The 21,676-nt window shown below is 50.3% G+C and overlaps 1 protein-coding gene across 1 annotated transcript; it reads right to left on the bottom strand.

Moving 5' to 3' along the window:
• Positions 1-4,381: 4,381 nt before the first annotated feature.
• On the bottom strand, positions 4,382-6,863 carry Tff3 (trefoil factor 3). The gene is made up of 3 exons (XM_036167176.1): positions 6,782-6,863; positions 4,712-4,858; positions 4,382-4,455 (listed from the first exon to the last, which is right to left on the bottom strand). The coding sequence occupies exons 1-3, from the start codon at positions 6,861-6,863 to the stop codon at positions 4,382-4,384; spliced, it is 303 nt and encodes a 100-aa protein (XP_036023069.1).
• Positions 6,864-21,676: the final 14,813 nt, after the last annotated feature.

The raw sequence follows: 21,676 nt of genomic DNA, 5'->3' as shown, positions 1-21,676 counted from the left end.
TCAAGTCACATGTCAGAGGAGGTTAACAAGCAAAGGACACCGCACAGTGCAAAGCCACCCAAGGAAACAGCTGGCCCTGGGTTGGGTGGTGTCAGGAGGCAGGCAATTTTAGGAAGCTACGAAGTGGAGAACAAGGGGTGAGACGCAGCAGCCACTCCAGGCTGCCAGCAGAGGGCAGTGTGAGGCCATGTGAGTTTCAGTCATGGTTCTGATTCAGTCCTGGTGGGCTGGCTCACAGCTGGCTTTCAATTAGGCCTGGAAGACACGCCCAGAAATTCTAGTGTGAACGCTATGGCTCCTGGAATGTTGCCAGATTGCCTTCAGCTGAGCCTACACCACCTTCCACCCTCCCCGAGACCCTGAGGAGGGAGGGTAGCGTCCTGAGTTCCCATGGTCAGGGAGGGCCAGGCAGAGGTAGATGGGTGGGTGCTGCAAGAAAAGGGAGATGAGGATCCAGGAGAGCAGAGAAAGTCCAGTGCACTGTCCCACAGAGAAGGGGTGCTCCCCTCAGAGTGACAGCCACCTCCTGCTTGACTAAGGACCAGAGAGTGACAAGATGCGATGCGGGTTTCTTCTATAAGCTTCAGACAGGAGGGTGGCCAGTGTGGATGAACAATGACAGGTTGGTTAGTACAGCCAAGCTGGAACCGTGAAGTGAAGTTCAGATCCGGTGGGCCGTTACAAACAGCCGCTCTCTTTGCATTTCATTTGTATAATGCAAACATGGCCTTTACAAGTTGGGGAGGTTTTCTAAAGGCTTGGGGTGCTTAACCTGCAAAGTCAACCAGTTGTGGGTAAGGAGACAGCACCTGGCCCATTTTGCCAACCTTGAAGGCCCTGCACTGTTGACCCTGGCCTGGGGCTTCCCCTTCTGTCTCTCCATTCATCACCACAGCAGGCCTAGGGATTGCTGACTCCCTCGTGGAGACCTCTGTGAGCTTGCTCTCTTAGTCTCCAGGACCTCTTTAATTGGGTTTCTTGACACTGAGGTGACATCTCTGTAATGAGACTCTCAAGAAGCTTGCCCCTATGCTTGGGTCTACTGGCCAGTTCCCCTGGGTCCCTCCCTTCACCAAGCACAGCAGGGATGAAGGTGAAGGAAGCCAGGCTCTTACCTCACATGACAGTGTGCAGGGGACACCAGAGAGCTCAGTGGTCAAGAAGAGATCTCAAGATCCCACTTAAAACTGAAAGTCAGGCTGGAGACATGACTTAGTAGTTAAGGGTGACAAGAACCTAAAAGTATCCTTCCTGAGCTTTGCAGGTGGACAGCTAGAAGGGCCCCCTTGGGTTCTAAACAAAGACATCCTGACAACCTCCCTTTATGTCGGGGCTTTGGGACACAGTGCCTACAGGAAGACTTCCTGTTGTATCCTGCTGTACGTGAGCTTAGGGCAGTGACATCTCACTTCTGATGTGCCCAGAGCTCTAACAGTGAGGGCCCCAAGTCCAAGGTCACTAAGCAGGTGGAGACCTGGGATGAAGTGCAGTGTAAAGTGTTTACTTTATATGGAAATGTACAGAAAAATCAGACATCAAGATAGATATCAAGATAGATATCAGGATTTAAAAAAAAAATCAAAAGTAATGCAAAAATATGCAATGAACAAAACGTCAAAATTCTGCACTTAGATAACAGTGCCCTATTTTTACACTGTAATCCTGGCCCTGCTTCCAATAAACCTTTATTTATAAAAGCAAGTAGGAGCCAAGGAGGCAGGAGCTTTGCCTACCATACAGGCTCAAACATGTCTCCAGAGTTTACTCTGGTGGTCCTATAAGCAGTGGTTTCCCACTGCTTTCCCCTGTGCATCCTGGGTGTCACGGTCACGGTAACAGTCAGTCTGATAAGCTTTCAATGCGACTTGCCCAAAATCACCTCGAATCATCATTCCCAGTGCAGTGGTGTTTAAGGGGACCAAAGCCTTTTCCAAGAAGAAATCACGGAACCTCAGTTTAGTGAGAAGCAATGCTGTCTGTAATTGGGGCATACAGTAGCATGAATGGACCCTCAAGAGGGTCCCCTGTGGGAGTAGAGCTAAGGGTCAGCCTTGCAGCCCATCCAGGGGATTCCACCCCCAAATCTTCCCATAGTGGGTGCAGAGAAAAGCCTGACCAGGAAATGAAGAGAGGGGACCAACAGCCTAGAGGCTGGGGGCACTGGGCAGGAATGTGAGACCGATGCTGTCTATTAGAAAAAAAAAAAAATTGAAAAAGATGCTGCCTACGGTGTGGTGAGGTTCAATTTGACTGTAGAGAAATACAAACCAGGCCAGAATATATGATGGCTTTCTTAGTTTGCTGGCTTTGCAAGGAAGGCATAAAGATTTGTAAATCTCGCAGAAGAGGTCTTCTTCTTCTTCTTCTTCTTCTTCTTCTTCTTCTTCTTCTTCTTCTTCTTCTTCTTTCTTCCTCTTCCTCCTCCTCCTCCTCCTCCTCCTCCTCCTCCTCCTCCTCCTCCTCCTCCTCCTCCTTCTTCTCCCTTTTCTCATCTTACAGAGGAAATGTGCTGTAGAAGGCTCCACCTGTCCCAGTTAGCTCTAATTCAATTTGACACAGCCTAGAGTCACCTGAGAAAGCAGTCTCAATTGAGGCCCTGCCCAGATCAAATTGGCCTGGCTTGGAGTGGGGCAGGGATTGTCTTACTTGTTAATTGATAGAAAAGGGCCCAGACCACAGTGGGTGGCGTCATCCCTGGGTGGGGGTGGGGGGTTGTTTTCAACGGGGAGGGGAGGGGCTGGGCTTTATAAGCAAGTCAACTGAGCAGGAGCCCAAGACTGTGCCAGCAGGAGGCATCCTTTATGTTTTCTCATTCAGTTTCCTGCTGTGCCTTCCCTCAGGAATGGGACTGTGACCTGGAAGTGAAAGCCAGATAAACCCTTCTGCTAATAGAGGGCTCCTGGCATGAGGCTCTTGCTCTCAGTGTGTTATGACAACTCAGGATCAGTTCCCCATGGGCCTGGGACACCCTCTCCTCAGTGAAGTGTGACCCTTCAACACCCCCCCCCACTCCCACCCCAAGAGTGGCACGCAGAAATAAAGAGCAGAGGTCTCAGCAGTCAGAGCAGCCTTGTGCTGAGTTGGGGTCTTTATTCTTCAGGACTCCAGGCTCCTAGATTGGCCAGCAGCAGAGAGAGCAGAGCAGGGGTGAGTGTTGCTCTCAGCCACCACCGCCAGCAAGTGTCCAGGGTGCAGAGCCCCCTTCCCAGAGCCTGGGTGGCTTCAAAATGTGCATTCTGGGAAGGAAGGAAAGGATCAAAGTGAGTCCAGTCATCTTCACCCAGGGCTGCCTGCCTTTCCCAGGCCAGCACCCAGGCCTTCTTCCCTGGTCACAAGGGAAACGTGTGCCCCCAAAGCCTGCAAGAGACATTGTGCATCCTCCCTGGCACCACCAAACCGGACAACTGGACCCCCAGTGGTCCTGGCAGGGGGGGTGTGAAATGGTACCTGGGAGGGAGCCAGAGGCAAGTGACCTGCCAATCATGGGGCAGTGGCCAGCTCCTGTCACTGCTCCTGACTATACTCAGTCCTCCTGGGCTCTGCTGAAGGAGAAGGAGCCTGTACATGGCATGCCTCCGTTCAGCTGGGGCTCAGCCATCTGTTACCCAGGTCAGAGAGCACATCTGGCTCCTTTAAGTGCCAGCCCAGGACAATGCCTTGTAGAGATACAGCCTCTTTGAAGGTGAGCCAGTATTTGGATGTGACAGATGGCTCACAGTAGATGCCGCCCTAAGATGTGGTAGGTTGCAGCCTGGGTAAAACAGGATTGGCAAGCCACCCATGTGCCTGGCCATCTGCTGTTTGCACACAGCCCTACCCAGGGATTCTCAGGGTACTTGGCCTGCAACTGGCTCCACCCAGGGAGGGGATAAGAGAGGCAGGAGAGTGGGGAGGAACCAGGGCACCAGAACTGTCGCCTGGCTACTGGTCTGCTGTGAGCATGTCGTATAGGGACTAGAGATGGCTAGCTTGCTAAAAACAGGCTCAGACTCAGCCCAGTTTCACAGCTCCATGGTGTCCATGTTTCATACCCATTTCCACCGAGCGTGTGTGTGTGTGTGTGTGTGTGTGTGTGTGTGTGTGTGTGTGTTGGTGTATGTGTATATCTACATTTATTTACTCTGTGTGTGTGCATATGTGCAGGGGAGGCATGCCAGTGTACAGGTGGATGTCAGAAGATGACTTGATGGAGCATCAATTCTCCTCGGCCGCCATGTGGGTTTCAGGAATTGAATCCATGTATGTCATCAGGCTGGGCAGCAAGCACCTTTATCTGCTGAACCACTTTGCTAGTCCTACCTTGCTTATTGAGATGGGGGATCTCTCACTGGCCTGGAACTGGCCAGTTAGGCTAGGCTTGCTGGCCAGCAAGGCCCAGGGATCAGTATGCCTCTCCCTCCCCAGCGATGAGGGTCCAAGCCTGGACCACCGCATCAGGCTTTTTGACATGGTTTCCTGAAATAAATCAAACTCATGACCTCATGCTTGAGTGGGAAGCATTTTCCTGAGTCAACTCCCTGGCCCTCGGAACACGTGTTTATATTTTATAGAAAGGACCAGCCCCTGGCCACTAGCTGCCCCAGGCACAAGGTCCCTGATATGAGGTCTCCCATGTGAGGCCTCCACCAAGCAACAGTGACAATGCCGGTTCCCGCTAAGGCCCAGCCACGTGGGAGGACAGGGCTGGCCTGGGTACTCTGGCTGGCCTTACCTGCCTCCTGCAGAGGCTTGAAGCACCAGGGCACATTGGGGATGCTGGAGTCGAAGCAGCAGCCACGATTGTTGCATTGCTCTTCTGTGACTTTGGGGTAGCCACAGTCCACCCTGACTTTTGCCGGGACCATACACTGGTTTGGAGCTGTCCAAATTAAAAAAAAAAAAACCCAGTCAGCTACCAGACCGCATGTTTGGGGTTACTTTCTTGCTTCCTGTGGAACCCCTCCACCCTTCCTCCTGAATTCAAAGATAGTGACAGTCTTGCCCTGTTGGGGGGTGTCTAAAGAAAAGCAGTTTGTTAGGAAATGAATGGACAGTGGAAAGTGGGAATACTGAGCTAAAATCATCCTGGGCTGTTGTCGCTGGTTCCAACCATCGCTGCGCCTCGCGTCCTTTGAAGGTGAAACCTTTGGAATGTGTTGCCTTAACAGACCCCTAGCTGCCACCAACTCCAAAGCTAAGAATTCTGTCAGATAACATCAGAAGCCCCAGCCTCTGCTGTAGGGTTCCCATCAGCATACTCAGGGAATGCCCTGATTTATGACCATCTTTTGTTGTGTCTACAGAGCTTCTTGCCGCCACTTGCATGGTGGACGGGACAGTTTCCTGGCTGCAGCCACTCAGACTTGACTCAGGATAAATCTTGTTTGTTGTTTGTTTGTTTGTTTAGACAGGCTCTCATGTAGCCCAGGCTGGCCCTTGATCTTGCTGTGCACTCGTGGATTTGGAAGGATAGCTGTGGTCTGCACACACCACTGAATGCTAACCCAAAGAACTTGGCCATTTGCCTAGGGCCCCTCTTTTGGCTTATTCATGACACCTAGTCAGGAAATCCTAAACAGGGCTAAATGCCCTCCAGCTGACAGGATCCCAGGAATCCAGGGGTCCCTGAACCTTAAAATAAGGTTCCCTTTTTTTGTTTGTTTGATCCTTAAGAACTGTCCCCTCCTTGGACCTGCCTAGGCTCAGTATGCAGGGCTCTGCTGACTCCCCATGGGAGACCTGGATTTGGGGGATGTGGGGATGCGGGGGGGGTGCTTGGGAGGGAGGGCTGGGGGATGGGAGGAGAGAGGAGGTGGGATCCGTGGGTGATATGTAGAGTGAGTAGAAATTTTCTTAATAAAGAAAAATTAAAAAAAGGAAAGAAAGAAAGAACTGTCCCCTCCCCAGTGGAAAGTGTCCCAGGAGATATCGTGCCATGGGGAAGATCACCATGTGGACTATTCCGATGTGTCTGCTGTAGCTCTCCACCACAGGGTGGTTAGCCTGTCCTGTCTTAGCTGTGAGCTTCCTCCATCTCCTGCATTCCTGCTTCAAGATCATACACTTTTGCCTCCGTGCCCCTAAAGGCTGCTTCCTTTCATCAGCTGATTTCCCTTAGGACCGTGGAAACCCAGCAACTTTCTGCATCTCCCCCACTGCAGCGGGTCCATCATGCCTTCCTCGGCCACTCCAGACCCCGACACAGGGCCCTAAGGGACCTTTTGAAACTTCAGCCTGGCTCCAGCTCCGAGATGCTCTTACATGGCTGACATGCCCGGGGTTCCCGGCATTTCACAGCTCCCCAGGAGACCTACTGTCTTCACCCTGATCAGGTGTGACCTGGTGACCAATACCCGATACCGGATGTCTCTGAGCTTGGCTACCTCTCACCCAGGACTGTGATTCAGTGGTTTCTGTAAACCATCTGGAGCTCCCACTGCCTTCTCAACCGTTTTCTTTTTTTGTTCTGGTCACTTGCTGGGAGGGAGTGTAAAGACCACCACTGTTCAGAAATCTCCAGCAAAGAAGGAAATGAGAAAGGATGAGCACCTGCCAGCCCCCCCCCCCCCAGTTTTGGCTCCAACCCCGCTGCAGACTCCGAGGAGGAGAGAAGTATGTTCAATTTCTCTGAGCCTCCGTTAACTTGACTGTGAAATGGGACACAGAGACACTCTGTAGGATTTCTGTAAGAAAGTGTGTGCCTGGTAAATTAAATTGATGTAGAAGGTAGGCAGGTCTTCTGTGTCCCTCCCCATGCTGAGAGGTTCCAGCCTAGCACCAAGGGTAGCAGATAGGTACTTACACAGGCCAACATACTCCGAAGCTACCCCAGAGGACCCCGCAAGCAGGACCAGCAGCATTAGCCAGAGGGCTCTGGTCTCCATGGCAGCAGGCATGCTTTAGGATCAGCACACAGGATGTGCAGGGTCACAAGGAAGGCTCTTTTATACCCATATGTTTGCTGGGTCCTGTGGACTCTGGTCTCTAGCTCCACCACCTTCTGTCCTGTGAATTCCAGAAGACTCCTCCCCTATCCTAAATCAGGGATGGGGTGGGGAGGGAGGAATGAGGAGGGGTGAGACAGCCGTTGCAGAGGCCAGCCTGGAAGCAGGGGATGTCAATCACTGTATGAACCTGGACTGGAAGCAGGGGATGTCAATCACTGTATGAACCTGGTCTGGAAGCAGGGTCTGTGAGGTTGCAAGGGACATTTAGTCTCGTGGTCTCAATCACCTTACAGGAGCAATGCAGAGGACCCTGGGCCACAGCACCACTGACACCTGAAACGTGTGACAACTAAGTTGGGTCCCTGGGTCTCCAGTACCTATCACTCTTAAAGATGGAAACTCTAGCTCTACACTTTCCCCAAGAAAAGCCATTTTTGTTATTATTAGCTATGCTTTAATAAATAATGCCTGAAATGCATTTATTCAATGTATTTAATAAAAATAGTATACATTTGGTTTTTTAAATCAAATAATAGAAAGCCCCCGCCTCCTGTCTAGAGACATTTATTTTCAGCACCTCTGGTCTCTAGAGTCAAGTGGATTTTTTTTAAATTTACTTATTTATGTGTGTGTGTGTGTGTGTGTGTGTGTGTGTGTGTGTGTGTGTGTACCTGCATGTATGCAGGGGCATGCAGAGGTCAGAAGAGACATCAGATCCTCTAGAACTGGAGTCACAGACAATTGGGAGCCACTATGTGGGTGCTGGGACTTGAACTTGGGTCCTCTGGAAGAGCACTGGACTCAGCACCACTGAGTCACCCCATCCAGCCCCTCCTAAACAGATTTTTAACCCAAGCAGGTTCAGACTCTTCATCTTTGTCCAGTCTGCCTTGCCTTACTTTCTTTCAATAAATGGTCGGCATTGGAAACCAGCTTTGACCAGCCTGTGAGGATGAGGCTGGTACAAGGAGACCTGGCTTCTGAAGGAAGAAACAGTTTCTTCAGCCTGACAGAGTTCACGTGAAATTTCTCCAGCAGCTGGGGCTAGCCATTAGTTCAACGTGAGTCTCCCTTTGCCTGGTCCTCACCGACCAGCGTTGTGACATCCATGTGCTTTTCACAGGGACCACCTGAGAACCATCCAGCGCTTTTGTACATCACCCTGTAAAATGGGTACCTCTGACCACTCAAACTTGGCATCCGCATTGAGCCAGTATGAGAATGGGTTCCTAAAGGGGTGTTCAGGAGTCCTCCTTCACTGACTGGCCAGTGGGAGCCTGAAGGCTGGTCCTGGCATCAGAGATGCAGCCTCCCATATGGGGAGAGCATGAAGTACATAGAGTCTGGATCAAAGACCAGAGACAGCCTGCAGAGACAGGGACCTCATGACAACCAGCAGAGCCCTCAGGGATCACAGCCTGGAGAGGAGCGAAAAGTCTTAAGTCGGCAACGGTGACATATAAGAGTTGTCAGGATGAGGTGAAATCTACCTGGGTTTTGAGGCCTGGGTATGAGTTCACTAGATGAATAAGGGTCAGAAGGACATCGGGAGTGGTACTGCCTGCTTGGTGAGACTTATCACCATCCCACAATAATATAGTCCTGGAGGCAGGAGAAGGCCGAACACGGTGCCACCTCTCCCTTTTCTCAAGTTACCACTCCTGATTATCTGAGCCAGCAGATAGATAGGTGGAGGATGAAGGCAATGTCGTGGCCAGGAATTCCTGCTGGCCACCTGTCACTCGTTCTGCAGCTGCACTAGGCGTGCCCCTCCCTCCTTCCCTGTGAATTCTTCTCTGCTGGCCTCCCAGGCCCTTCTGAGTCATCAGGACCTAGATGTGGATGTTGGGGGAAGGAAACACCAGGGCAGATTCAGGGGTGCCCCTGTCTTTTGGGGATTTAAATGCAAATGTGACATACTAGCTGCAGAAGGTGACCCCCACCCAGGGCTGAGTCCCCAGCCTTGAGTATGAAGACAGTATCCACCCACCACTGTCAGGAAGGCAGAGGTCCTGGTGTTCTGGGAAAACAATGGCCAGCTTAGAGAATACTCAGGGCCCTGGCTTGGGCCGCCCCAGGGGACTCTCCACAGCCATCCCAGGCTCCAGACAGCTGTAGGTGGGCGGGGCTGTCGCTTTGGAATCATCTCCCAGGGACACCTTCTGGAACAGAGATAAATCTAAAACACAGCAGCTGACAGCCGTGCATCATACACACCGCCCCGCCTTTCCCCTGCAGGTTCATAGCTCCTACCACCCAGCCACAGGAGCCACCTCCAAGAAACCAGTCTGCGGCCTTGTGGTGGCCTTGAATCTTCAGGGAAGCTAAGAGCCCTTCCCTACCAGACCAGGAGGCACACAGCTTTTCTCAGATGCTCACAAAAGCAAAACTGCAGATGTGGGATCAAAGGCCTGGACAGATGGCATGGGAAACCCCTATGCACGGGGGCTGCCCACCAGCAATCCAGATGAGTCGCTATCTCTCCTGGGTACCAGACTTCCTCTCTCCGTGAACCAAGGTGGTGTCATGGAGGTTTTCATTTGTGCTGGGTTGGTCAGTGTCCTTGGCCTATGACTTTGTTTAGAAGTAAGGTCCTTGTGGATGTAATTCAGTAAACAGTGATAGTATGATACAGGAGTAAAAGTGGCCATAACTCAAACTGATGGACATCCTTTTAAGAGAAGGAAACGACACAGAGACAGGACAATGTGAGCAGCGACATGGGAGAAGATGGCCACGTAACAGTAGGACAGAGGCAGGAGGGACAAGTTCACAAGCCAAGGAGTGCCAAGAAGCAGCCACCAGGAGTGAAGAGCAACAAAAAGTCCCCTGCTCTTGAGCTGGGTATGGTGGCACACACCTTTAATCCTAGCAATGGGGAGGCAGAGACAGGTGGATCTCTGTGAGTTCGAGGCCAACCTGGTCTACACAGTGAGTTCCAGAATAGCCAGAGCTGTATAGTGAGACCCTGTGTCAACAAAACAAAGTCTCCTGCCCAGAGTCCATGCAGAGGTCACTGTTCTGTTAACACTGTGATCTTGGACTCGTGGGCTTCCAGATTGGAGAGCCAAGTCTGTCAGGTGAACCATCTCTCGTGGTTCTTTCTACAGCAGCAGCCAATGGCTCTCAGGCCGCTTCAGCCTCTGTTTCTGGCAGGAAGGTCCATTTGGTGCTTTCCATGGCTCATCTCTGCTGACCTCGTCTCTGCTGACCTCCCCTCTGCTCACCTCCCCTCTGCTGACCCCCCCCCTGCTGACCTCCCCTCTGATGACCCGCCCTCTGATGACCTCCCCTCTGATGACCTCCCCTCTGCTGGCCTCCCCTCTGCTGGCTTCCCCTCTGCTCACCTCCCCTCTGCTGGCTTCCCCTCTGCTCACCTCCCCTCTGCTCACCTCCCCTCTTCTCACCTCCCTTCTGCTCACCTCCCCTCTACTCACCTCCCCTCTGCTGGCTTCCCCTCTGCTCACCTCCCCTCTGCTCACCTCCCCTCTGCTGGCTTCCCCTCTGCTGACCTCCCCTCTGCTGGCCTCCCCTCTGTTCACCTCCCCTCTGCTCACCTCCCTCTGCTCACCTCCCCTCTGCTCACCTCCCCTCTGCTGGCCTTCCCTCTGCTGACCTCCCCTCTGCTGGCCTCCCCTCTGCTTCTGCCCTCTGGTGGAGGTCACCCTCAAATGTCTGTTTTGTCTCACTCCGTGGTGACTATGCTGACTTTTCCAGATGAAGTCGGATGACCCCATGACCTCTAGCATTGCAAACAGAGTGGTGCTTCGGGAGCTGTTCACCTCCACGCCATCGTGGACCTTCTGAACTTTCACAGAAAACACTTGGAACCCAGATCACTGATCAAGAATTTGTAAAGAACCTACATTTAAAATGGGGGAAATACCATACGATTTTTAAAAGACCAACAAAAAAAAGGGGGGGGGGGAGATACACTATCAATACAACTAAGAGGCCTGCTTTAGTTCACAGTGCAGACTCACAAAACTAGAGTTGGCACACCTTTGCCTGCACGCTGGTGTGGGTGCGTTGAGAGTGTGATTGATTCCCACTCTGTCAGGCACGTTGACAACAATCTACACTGAAGAAGCCTGCGTTTCCATAGGAAGAAATTGAAAACCACATACCTAATTGCCTGTCGATGGAGAATCCAAGGCCTGTTCGACCCATGTTCATGGAAATGTATCAGATCTACTTTAATTGATACACAGGGGTTTCAAAAATTAAATATGAGTATAAATGGAAAATATTGCACATCATTTCTGGTCATTAAAAAAGAAAAACAGCAAACATTACCATCTGATGCCTATACATAAGCGTGGGAATGAGACTCAGTATCTTCGGAGCTGCTCTGGGAGGGAGGAGGAGAATGGTTGTCATCGTTAGCTACAGTTGTCCTGACAGACCTGGGAAGAGAGAACTTCCACTGAAGAACTGCCTCCACCTGACTGTAGCACACCTGTGAGGCATTCTCTTAACCGGCAAGTTGATGTAGGATGGACCGGTCCACTGTGGGCGGTACTGTCCCTAGGCAGGTGGGCCTGGGCCATACAATTGAGCAAGCTAGGCAAGCCCGGGAAGCAAGCCAGGAAGCTTGTCCCCTTATGATCTCTCATGCGTGCAAGTTCCTGCCTTGAGTTCCACCTGCCTTGGCTTCCCTTGATGATAGACTCTAAAGTGTAAGATGACGTAATTTCTTCCCCAAATCTCTTGTAGTCAGTGTTTTATCACAGCAACAGAGACACCAACAAGGACAGTGGCAAAGAAAGCACTTTCAGAATTCCATTTCTTTATTAAGAGGCATCAAGACAGGTAAAGCAAAAGTCAGGATCCCTGTAGATGGCTGCTGCGGTCCACGTTGTTTGAGGAAATACATTTGAAACACTGAAAGTCTACATTGACCAAATCCCAACTACAGTGGGGGCGGTGGAGCCTGGGAGCCTCAAATGAGCAGCTTGGTCATCCTCTGAATACCAGCCAGGCTTAGGCTTGGGGTGGAAGCTGGGGTCCTGGTTTGGAGTTATTTTTACATTCTAACCTGGAGAACTGCTCAACACTACAAAGTCTCACTGCTCAGGAGTGAGGGTCCCATGCTCCATCCCACCCAGCACCAAGCTTCCCAGGGAACAGAGTCATCTCAGATCTTACTTAAGCCCTTGATTCCTGGGCCTCCATTGGGTGACCTCAACTTTCTCTCTCACCATGCCCTGGGAAATGATGCACTCAGCAGCAGCAGAGGGTGCTTAGTAGGACGGCTGCATGGGATGCCGATGGAGTTGAAAATGTCCTGGTGTCATGTCATCCATGTGTTTATGGTGAAGTTGGTGTAAAGTCTACTTCTTTCCTCAGCCATCATGTGCAGGATGCCTGATTTTCAGTACCAGGCAATCCCTGGCCCAGGAACAAAAGGAAAATGGTCCCATTCTCTAATGGATTCTGAAGAAAAAAAGTTTAAAAAAAATCAGGTATAACTCTTAAGATGCAGGATAAGACCCAAGCTTTACAGCCCGATCTTATGGAGGCATTTTCTCAGTTGAGGCTCCCTCCTCTCTGATGGCTCTAGCTTGTGTCAAGTTGACATAAAACCAGTACAAGTGTACTCCTTCTGCTAATTAGAGTGCATTTGCTGTGACATGCTGTGCTACGCCAGCTGGTTCATCGCATGTTGACTGTGTCCATGGAATCAGGGGAACACACGGAGTGAATGTGCCATCTAGTCTGTGTACGAGAGTGCCCTGCACGATGTTTGCACAGCCACTAACTGGTCAATGGTGCAGTTCTAACACCTTATCTTAGACTATATTAGCTGAAGCATCAAGTCTGCTTGGAGCCCAGGCTGCATTCCCAAGCTGGTGGGGAGCAAGGCCTAAGGAATGGTTTAGCAAACAGTGGAGTGGAGGAGGGGGTTATCTTCAGTACTGCTAGTCTCTGGACCAGGTCATTGCTAGCAGTGATCTCAGTGTGTCGCACACAGCAAAGCGAGGTGGGCTGTTCTGAGTTCTAGGAAGCTGCTACCCACTGTCCCAAGAGCAAACAGATGATTGCAGAGTGCCCGTTGACACAGGAGGACAGGTGCCAACTATGTGCATCATGAAATGTAGAATAAGAGCAGATGGGAGGGGCGAGTGGTGTGCCTCGTATTTCACAAAATCCACCACATTTGGTACCAGAATTGTTGGTCTCCAACAGCACCGGCAACGATCAGCTCTACAGGCCAGTGGAGAGAGGGTTTTGAGTTCAGGGGAGACGGAGTGCAGTCACAACCTTAGGAAAGGTGTGAGTCCCAGCCACAGAAAGGATGTGTCTGCTAGACTAAGTCCTCCAGTAACCGCCGGAGCCTCACGTCAGGCAGCTCTGTACTGGCTTCCAGCACAGGCTTGCTGGCGTCCTCTGCTTGAGGGAGAATCAGTCACCTCACAGCTTCCACCTCCCAGGTTGCTGCTGCACTGGGGACCCCGACCACTTTGCTCTGTGACACTCACTTCCTTAAGAGACAATGACCTTAAATCTTTTCCCACTCGCTCTAGTGCCTACGTCTCCAAGGATGCTTTCTCTCCTGGCACTCACTCACCTGCTGGCTAACCCCACCACAGAACTGAAGCCAATTGTGAGACCTGGGGTCAACTCATGCCTGATCACAACTGCACCTGCATGCACTCTAGGCCCTAATAGCTCCATTTTCCACACCTGCCCACTAAGGTTCCTCACAGATTAGCCACACACCCAGAGCCCTTGTGACCAACTGGTTTGTATATGACTTGGGGAGTTTTACCAGTGAGTTAATATTTGCTGAGTTCCTGCTGGCAGAAATACTATTGAGCAAAAGACAAACAGTCAATATTTATTATGGCCATTGCCATGTGCAGTCTCCAGCCAGGTTTCCTGGAAGATACCGAAGAGGACCTGGTGGCCACTGTTGATAAATGCTGGCTGTGGGGGGGGGCATCTCAAATCCTGTCCCCAGGTAGCGATTCCACCCACAGGGTCACCGCCCTCAGGTAGATTGATCCATTGGGAAGGATTGGGTGGTTGACATCTTCATTTCACAACATATGCAGTAGGTTGAAAGGAAAGAACGGGGCTCTGTGGCCTTGGGGCTAGCACATCACTTCATCAGGGAAAAGCTAAGATGGCCCCCAGCTGGCTCTGCTGAGCAGAGGGGATGTGACAGAGGGACAAGAAAAATAAGCGACAGGAGATGGTACTAAGGCACAGGACATGGGTCAATCCAGAGGACTAAGACTCAGCTATGTGCTGACAGAGCCCCGGGCTGGAAGCACCCCTCTTTAGAGCTGAGACCCAGCAGTTACGGCCTGCACCGTTCCCGTTTGTTCAGTGGGGTACTGGCCCTCTATGCCACCTGGTGCTGCCACGGGGTTGGTGAATGTAGCTGGCCAAGTTTCTTTTGAATTCCAGTGACCTTTAGTGTGATAGGAATTAGATATGACTAGTCACTGGATACATTTGTCATACTTGCACACTTAGAAAAAAAAAACAATTAAAAAAAATTGTTCCAGGAGTAGGAGTTTTATAAGCTGAAAATTCCCCCTTTTTCTTCTGTTTAAAAGTATATCAAGGCCGGGCGGTGGTGGTGTACGCCTGTGATCCCAGCACTCGGGAGGCAGAGGCAGGCGGATCTCTGTGAGTTCGAGGCCAGCCTGGTCTACAGAGCGAGATCTAGGACAGGCGCAAAGCTACACAGAGAAACCCTGTCTCAAAAAACAAAAAAAAAAAGTATAACAAATCTTTCTATTTATTGTCCTTTTGTATGTGAATTGTATTGCTATATCTAAAGTATGTTTTGAAAAAGGAGGAGGAGGAAAAGGAAGAAAAGGAGGAAGAAGATGGTGGTCGTGATGATTGACAGGAGGAAGGCAGGAGAAGTCTCACTAGATGCTAATATTGTAATTTCATATTTACAGAAGACGTCACAGAAAAAAACAACAACAACAACTCCATGAGTGAAACAGGCGGTTGGGTCTACAAGAAGGGTCTCCCCGCAAAGGGAGACTCATGTCCTCCTTTGAGAGGGGTGGAAAAGCAAAGAAATCTGTTTAGTTCCTGGGTCATCAATGGGTCTAAATACTTAAAACAACTTAAAATAACACTTCTCAACCTTCCCAGTGCTGTGACCCTTGAATACAGTTCCTCATGTTGTGGTGACCCCCCAACCATACAATTATTTTCATTGCTACTTCATGACTTGAACTGTAATTTTGCTCCTGTTATGAACTGTAATAGAGATACCTGTGTTTTCTGGTGGTCTTAGGTGACCTCTGTGAAAAGGTCAGTAGAGGCGTCAAGACCCACAGGTTGAGAACCTCCGACTTAAAAGGCTGAAGGACTTATTGGACTTGGGGGTTTACAAGGCCACGTGGCTCCATATAACCAGACAAAACATAATGGTGGTAGGATGTGTGGGACAGCCTCATGCCGCTGCCACTCATATGGTTATGGCCATCTCATATAGCCAACCTCACCGGTACTAACCATGGGGCCAGTTAGACTTGCCCCATTGTGCTGACCAAGGCCCACCCTTCATACCACAGCGACTTCCTTCCCTGGGCAGAGCTTTGGCCTCAGGTGTCCTTGAGTCTCTCTCCTGAGCCTCTTCTTCTAGGGGAAGGTGGAGCTGCCCCCTGCTCACCTCAGTGACCCTCAAGACAGAGGGTAGCCTTTGCAGGGGGTACAGTGAGCAGAATGAATAAGCTTAGGTAATTGATGCCCTGGCCCACAGCACACACATTGGAAGTGTGTGCCCTAGCGCTGTACTGTAAAGGCATTAGTCATCAGTGATTGCCTGAGTCTGGACAGCCATGGGGCTCCCAGGGGATTAGAAAATTGTCTCCAAGGCTGTACAGTTGCTTGCCACTCTGTCTTGACAGAGCCTAGGAAAGCAGCGGCAGGCCATACAGCCCCCTCTGCTGCTATGAGGGCTATTTAGATGCTCACTGATTCTCTTGTGTGCCCAGGGACATGGTAAACAATGGAGCTATAAAGCAGAGAGCTGATAAGTAACTCATGGGTCATTAGGAGGTGTCTGGGTGATAAGGTTGTGGAGCATGAGGAGCCAGGGGTGCCCACCCTTCCTGACCTAACACTCCTCCCACAAAAGACCTTCAAACCCTTGCAGAAATCACCTAAAGTCACACACAGGGACTTGTGACGTGGCATAAAATGGAACGAAAAGAGTGGTGAGGCATTTCATCAAAAATGTAATTTCTATCAGGATCCTATTTTTCTTTTTGGAGACACTTTGCTACGCTGTAGACGAGTTTTGAGTCAATTTGCCGGAGAACTGGCCTGTTGGAAAATCCTAGGCGCCTCTGCTGTTTTACTACCATGAGGGTTGCTCTTTGTCATTCTCCTCCTCACTGGGTCTTGTGTGTTTCCTGACCAGCAATCCATTCCCTCTCTGCTCTGCCAGAGGCACGCTGATTAAACAACATTTAGTGGGTTACCAAGCCAGGTTTTTAAAACATCCAATAACCAGAGGTGATTTAGCTCCCAGGCCTCAGAGCTCGGAGCAGGGGCTGCGATGTGAATATCAGACAAAGCAGAAGCCAGGTAACCGCAGTATGGGACATGACAAAGAAGGACATTGTATGTGACCATCTACAGCCAAGGTATGACAACACCAGACATCTGTCCAGTAATCCAGGAATGATGGGGTTGGGATAGAAATGGTCCAAAAGCACATCGGCAGAGAAAACACCACTGAGATAAGAGAAGCTAAGTGGACAAAATATATTTACATAACATATTTACGGAGTGTAATCAGGAAGCTGAGCCTATGGTTATGCATATCAAACTCTAATCCTGAACTAACACAACCTCTTACATTCCCAGCATGTAATGGTGTGTTTGTTCACAAAGAAAACAGTAAACTCTATAAAATGGAAATGTTATAGTCACTTTATGATCAGGCTTGACAAAACCAGGAAATATTGACATTTTAATAGAGCGGTGGGCCAGCAAGATGACTCAAGGGATAAAGGCCTTTACCACTCAAGCTGGGCAGTCTGAGTTTGATCCCTGGGATCCCTGTGTAAGATGGAAGAAGAGACCCGGCTCCACAGACTTGCCCTCTGACCTCTGGGCACATGCCATGGCACATGTGACCACACACACATACAATGATAGTAAGTAAACCTGAAAAAAAAATTGGGTGAGAAGGATAAATCCCTCAGAAGACAACATCTCCACACGACTGTCCCAGCAGAGCCATAGGCTGAAGGATGCCAGGCAAGCAGTTCTGAGGAGCAGGCCCGTCGGGGTCTCCATGCTTAGAGTGTCTGAGAATCCTGAACCTTCACACACCAAGCAGTCCTCACACTGCAGTGGCTGCCCCGGAGGAAATGACAGAAAAACCCACAGATCTCCCTAAGAGGTGTCACACAGGAGATGTGGCCATTGAGGACATGGATCCCCCAGAAGAAGATGTAACAGGAAGTGTTTGTGCCTTGGGTTAGACAGATGTTTTTAGACAGGACGCAGAGAGTGAATCACACACACACACACACACACACACACACACACACACACACACACACCTGGATTTCATCAAAATTAGAAGGATTTACTCTTTGCCAGAGACTGCCAAAATAAACAAAAGGATGAGTCATGGACCAGAAGAAGATATCTGCTCGCCACACAGTGATAGGGGACTTGTTTGTTTGTTGGGTGTAAACCTGGCCTGGCCTGGAATTGTGCAGCCAAGGCAGGCTTCACCCTCGCAGCCACCGCCCGCCCTCAGCCTCTCAAGGGCAAAGATTACAGGGTGGCCCACCGCCCTGGGCTCTGCTAGAGGAGTTCTAGGTGGGATATAAAAACACAAACAGCAAAAAGACAAAGCACATGATTAAAAACATATAAGCTGGCACTGGCAAGATAGCTTAGTGGGAAAAGGCATTTGCTGCCCAGCCTGAGGACCTGAGTTCAATCCCAGGACTCACATGATGGTAGGAGAGAGAACCAACTCCCCTTGAACTCCACGTACCTGCCGTTGGTATGTGCATGACAAAATAAAAATCATTTTTTTTAATGTTAAGAACGTAAAAATGAACTATCTAGACAGACACTTTGCCAGAGGCTATTATTTAAAAAAAAAAAAAAAAAAAAAAAAAAAAAAACAACTTAAAACATAAGCCCGAGAGATGCCCAACACCATTTGTTAACTGAGAAAAGTTACAACAAAAGGGGGCTGTCCAATCACACGCACTGATAATGCCAGGGCTGGATGAACACAGAGAGCATCCGGTCCCCTCACCCATTGCTGGTGGGCTGGAGAGTGGTACGACCTCAATTGTCTTATAAAGTTCAACAGACCCATCAAAATGGTGGGTGTTTATCCCAGAGATCAATTACCAGAGTCAGTCCAAAGACTTGGGCCCAGAGGCTCCTGGCAGCTTCCTTCATAACTAAGATCTGGACACGACTCAGAGCTCATCCAAACACATCACCGTGGAGTTCTGCTCGGTGACAGGAAAGAATGAAGCGTCCTCACATGCAGGGAAGGTGGGGGATCTATGAGAAAGCGCACTCACTGGCTGCAGGACACACCTCCAGGAAACTCTAAAAGAGGTGGAGCCAGGGAGAAAGAAAATTTACTACCTGGTTCTTGGAGGGGCAGGCCGTAGACACAGGGCTCTCCTTGGGGGGGGGAGGAGGGGACGGCAAAATGATAGTCTATGCTTGACTAAAATAATATTTACACAATTGTGTGCATTTGTCAGACTTGCTGAATTTGCTACCTTTTTTTAATTAGTTTTGTTTTTTGAGACAGGGTTTCTCTATGTAGCCCCTGCTGTCCTGGAACTTGATCTGTAGACCAGGCTGGGCTCGAACTCAGAGATCCACCTGCCTCTGCCTCCCCAGTGCTGGGATTAAAGACGTGCGCCGCCACCGCCACCACCACCACCTCCTGACTACTTATTCAAATTTTAATGCACACCACTCACTCATCAATACATCTGATTTCAATAAAAGTCTATGGTATAACTATTATTACCCTTATGAGTCCCACTAGTGAAAAGGCACTGGGTTGGTTAACTGCCTGACAGGGTGGTTGGCAGCTGGTTGGCTACTGAGAAGTTTGGAGGCAGACTGCTCCCTGTGTCGGCCAGCAGAGGGCACCAGAGAACAGAGGCTGCCGAGTGGGCAATACCAGCCAGGACGCTGGAGAAATGAAATGGCCCTTCCTTCTTCAGCACATTTTTTATTGCGCTGCAGGGATATCAAACAATAACTGAATGCTGAGCAAAAAAATAAATATGGGAGCTACTGGCCATGAGCCTTTGGGTGAAACCTGGCAGTGGTGACTGAGGACTGTGTGTCCTGTCCTCAGAGCCTCAGGGAGAGCCAGAGGGTTTGGGATGTGCCCCTTCCAGCAGGGCTGTGGAGCAACAGGATTCTCCTTTCCCCAATCTATTTGACTAACCTGGAAGCCGAAGCTATCCTGTGGACAGCTGGGACACCCTCCCAGGGTTGTTTCCACAGGCACGGGGTAGGGGTGGTGGTAGGGGGTGCAGGGGGGTCTAGGGAGGGGAGTTGGAGGAATTGAGGGTGGGTGGGAAGGGTGACAGCTTACAGTATTGAAGGGCAAAGGGGGCTATGACCAAGGAGACATGGGCAAGTCCAAGACCCACCCACAGAGCCAGGGCGGATAAATGGAGGCTCCCAAATCCCTTGTCCATCTGCTTCTTGCAAGATTGACGGCTGCAGGACCCTCCCACCAGGCCCTGTCTTTTGGGCTTCTCAGAGGAACCCCACGCGACTGTGGGCACAGTGGATGCCTGTGAAGGCAGAAGCCACTGAGGGATCTTAGGGGGAAAGAGACATGAGGAAGAGGAGAACATTTGAGGGGTGGGGTTAAGGGGGAAAGAGAGGCTGGTTTTTGTTTTGTTTTGTTTTTTTTATCAGGAGTCACCATTGCTCCAGAGCCAGGAGGAGCCTGGTGGTGGACCTCTGGAGAAAGCAGGGGTTGAACAAGCTGAAGTCTGCAAGATGCCACACAGTCAGCTAAGGCATAGTGTGGGTAAGAAAGATTTATGAGAGACTGAGCACACGCCAAGCCTGTGACCGACAAAGACAGCTGTGCTGTGTTTTGTCAACCTGACACAGGCTAGGGTCATTTTGGCAGAAGAAGGTCAACTGACAAGATGTCTCTACCAGATTGGCCTGTGGGCGAGCTTGTGGGGCATTTCTTGATTGGTGATTGGTGTTGGGGGGACCCGGCTCGGTGTGGGTGCCACCACACCTGGGCAGATGGTCCTGGGGTATACAAGGAAGCAGGCTGAGCAAGCCAGGAGGAGCCAGTAAGCAGCACCCCTCCATGGCCTCTGCATCAGCTCCTGCCTCCAGGTTCCTGTCCTGTTTGAGTTCCTGTCCTGACTTCCTTTCATAAATGGACCATTATAGGAATATATAAGCCAAATAAACCCTTTCCTCCCAAGTTGTTTTTGGCTAGTGTTTTCTCATAGCAACAGAAAAGCAAACTATCACACTGCTCTTGGATGGCCACACAGCTAAGTATGAGGGCTCTGAAAATGGAGCAATCATTTCTCTAGTGTTTCCCTAGAAGGAGGTGGGTTGGAGCGGGGCAAACCAGTGGGTCAGGCCTTAGGATTACCCCATGCAGAAGAAGCAGGCCACTGGGTGGTACTAACCAGTTGCCTTGGGCTGGGGAAAGGAGAGGAGATGAAAAATTTCTCAGAAGCCAATCTTACGCCATCACGGCACCCTCCTGGCGCCAGCTGAATACCATCGACAGCCCTTACTTAGAGCAGTGGTCCTCAAGCTCCCTGATGCTGGGACCCTTTGATACAGTTCTTCATGTCGTGCTGACCCCCAACCATGAAGTCATGTCGATGCTACTTCATAACTGTAATTTTGCTACTGTTATGAACCATACTGTGAATATTTTGGGAGATAGGCGTTTGTCAGTGAGGTCACGACCCACAGGTTTAGAACGATTGCTTTAGCCCATGCTGTGAGGAGAGGTTAAGCTGGAGCCTCCCTGCCCAGAGCTGCTGCATTGGAATACTGTTTCCTCTTTCAGTAACTTCCACTGGAGCGTGTTATGAAGGACGCTCTTAGGCCAAGGAACACCGTTCAGGGAGCAGGCCCGTGCTCCAGGCCCTCCCTGCTCTTATTCACACCAGGAAGGGGAGGCAACCAGTAGACACGGACCCATGTCAAAAGTGAGTAGCTTGTGGAGCATTTGGTAAAAGTGACGGGTTTGGGGGATCGTGATCAGAAATCCTGTGTTACTCCTCTCAGGTCAGAAGTCAGAGTCCATTGAATTCTTTAAAGAGAACTGAGTGTACAGAACCATAGAGATGCTGGGTTCTGAAGTCCACATATGCAGAACACTGTCATTGCTGGAGTGGCCTAGAAGTGTCCAGTGGCTTACTGCTCCCAGAGGGGATGAAAGGGTGTTGAAACTGTACCTCTTACACGTGTGTACATGTACACATTCATACACTGTTGCTCACTGCACACACACACACACACACACACACACACACACACACACACACACACACCAATGTATTCACAAACAGGCACATATTCACACACTTGTGCATATACTCATGTACACACCACGTAGTCACACCCAAGCACAAACACACACACACACACTGCCATCACACACACACACACACACACACACACACACACACACACACACACTGCCATCATCCATCTGCCTCAATGAAACCAAAATAAAATTTGCCAGGTTTCAAAGG

This window comes from Onychomys torridus, chromosome 18 (genome assembly GCF_903995425.1).
Source record: "Onychomys torridus chromosome 18, mOncTor1.1, whole genome shotgun sequence".
Taxonomy (NCBI): domain Eukaryota; kingdom Metazoa; phylum Chordata; class Mammalia; order Rodentia; family Cricetidae; genus Onychomys; species Onychomys torridus.
Note: the sequence above shows the minus strand (reverse complement) of the source record. Positions and strands in the feature narration are given on the sequence as shown.

Bases quoted from the DNA above. Each gene is read 5' to 3' on its own strand.
- Tff3 (XM_036167176.1), bottom strand. From the start codon at position 6,863: ATGGAGACCAGAGCCCTCTGGCTAATGCTGCTGGTCCTGCTTGCGGGG. The intron at 4,859-6,781 runs GTAAGTACCTAT...TAATTTGGACAG, and splicing joins TTCGGAGTATGTTGGCCTGT to CTCCAAACCAGTGTATGGTC. The intron at 4,456-4,711 runs GTAAGGCCAGCC...GATTTATTTCAG, and splicing joins CAAGCCTCTGCAGGAGGCAG to GAAACCATGTCAAAAAGCCT.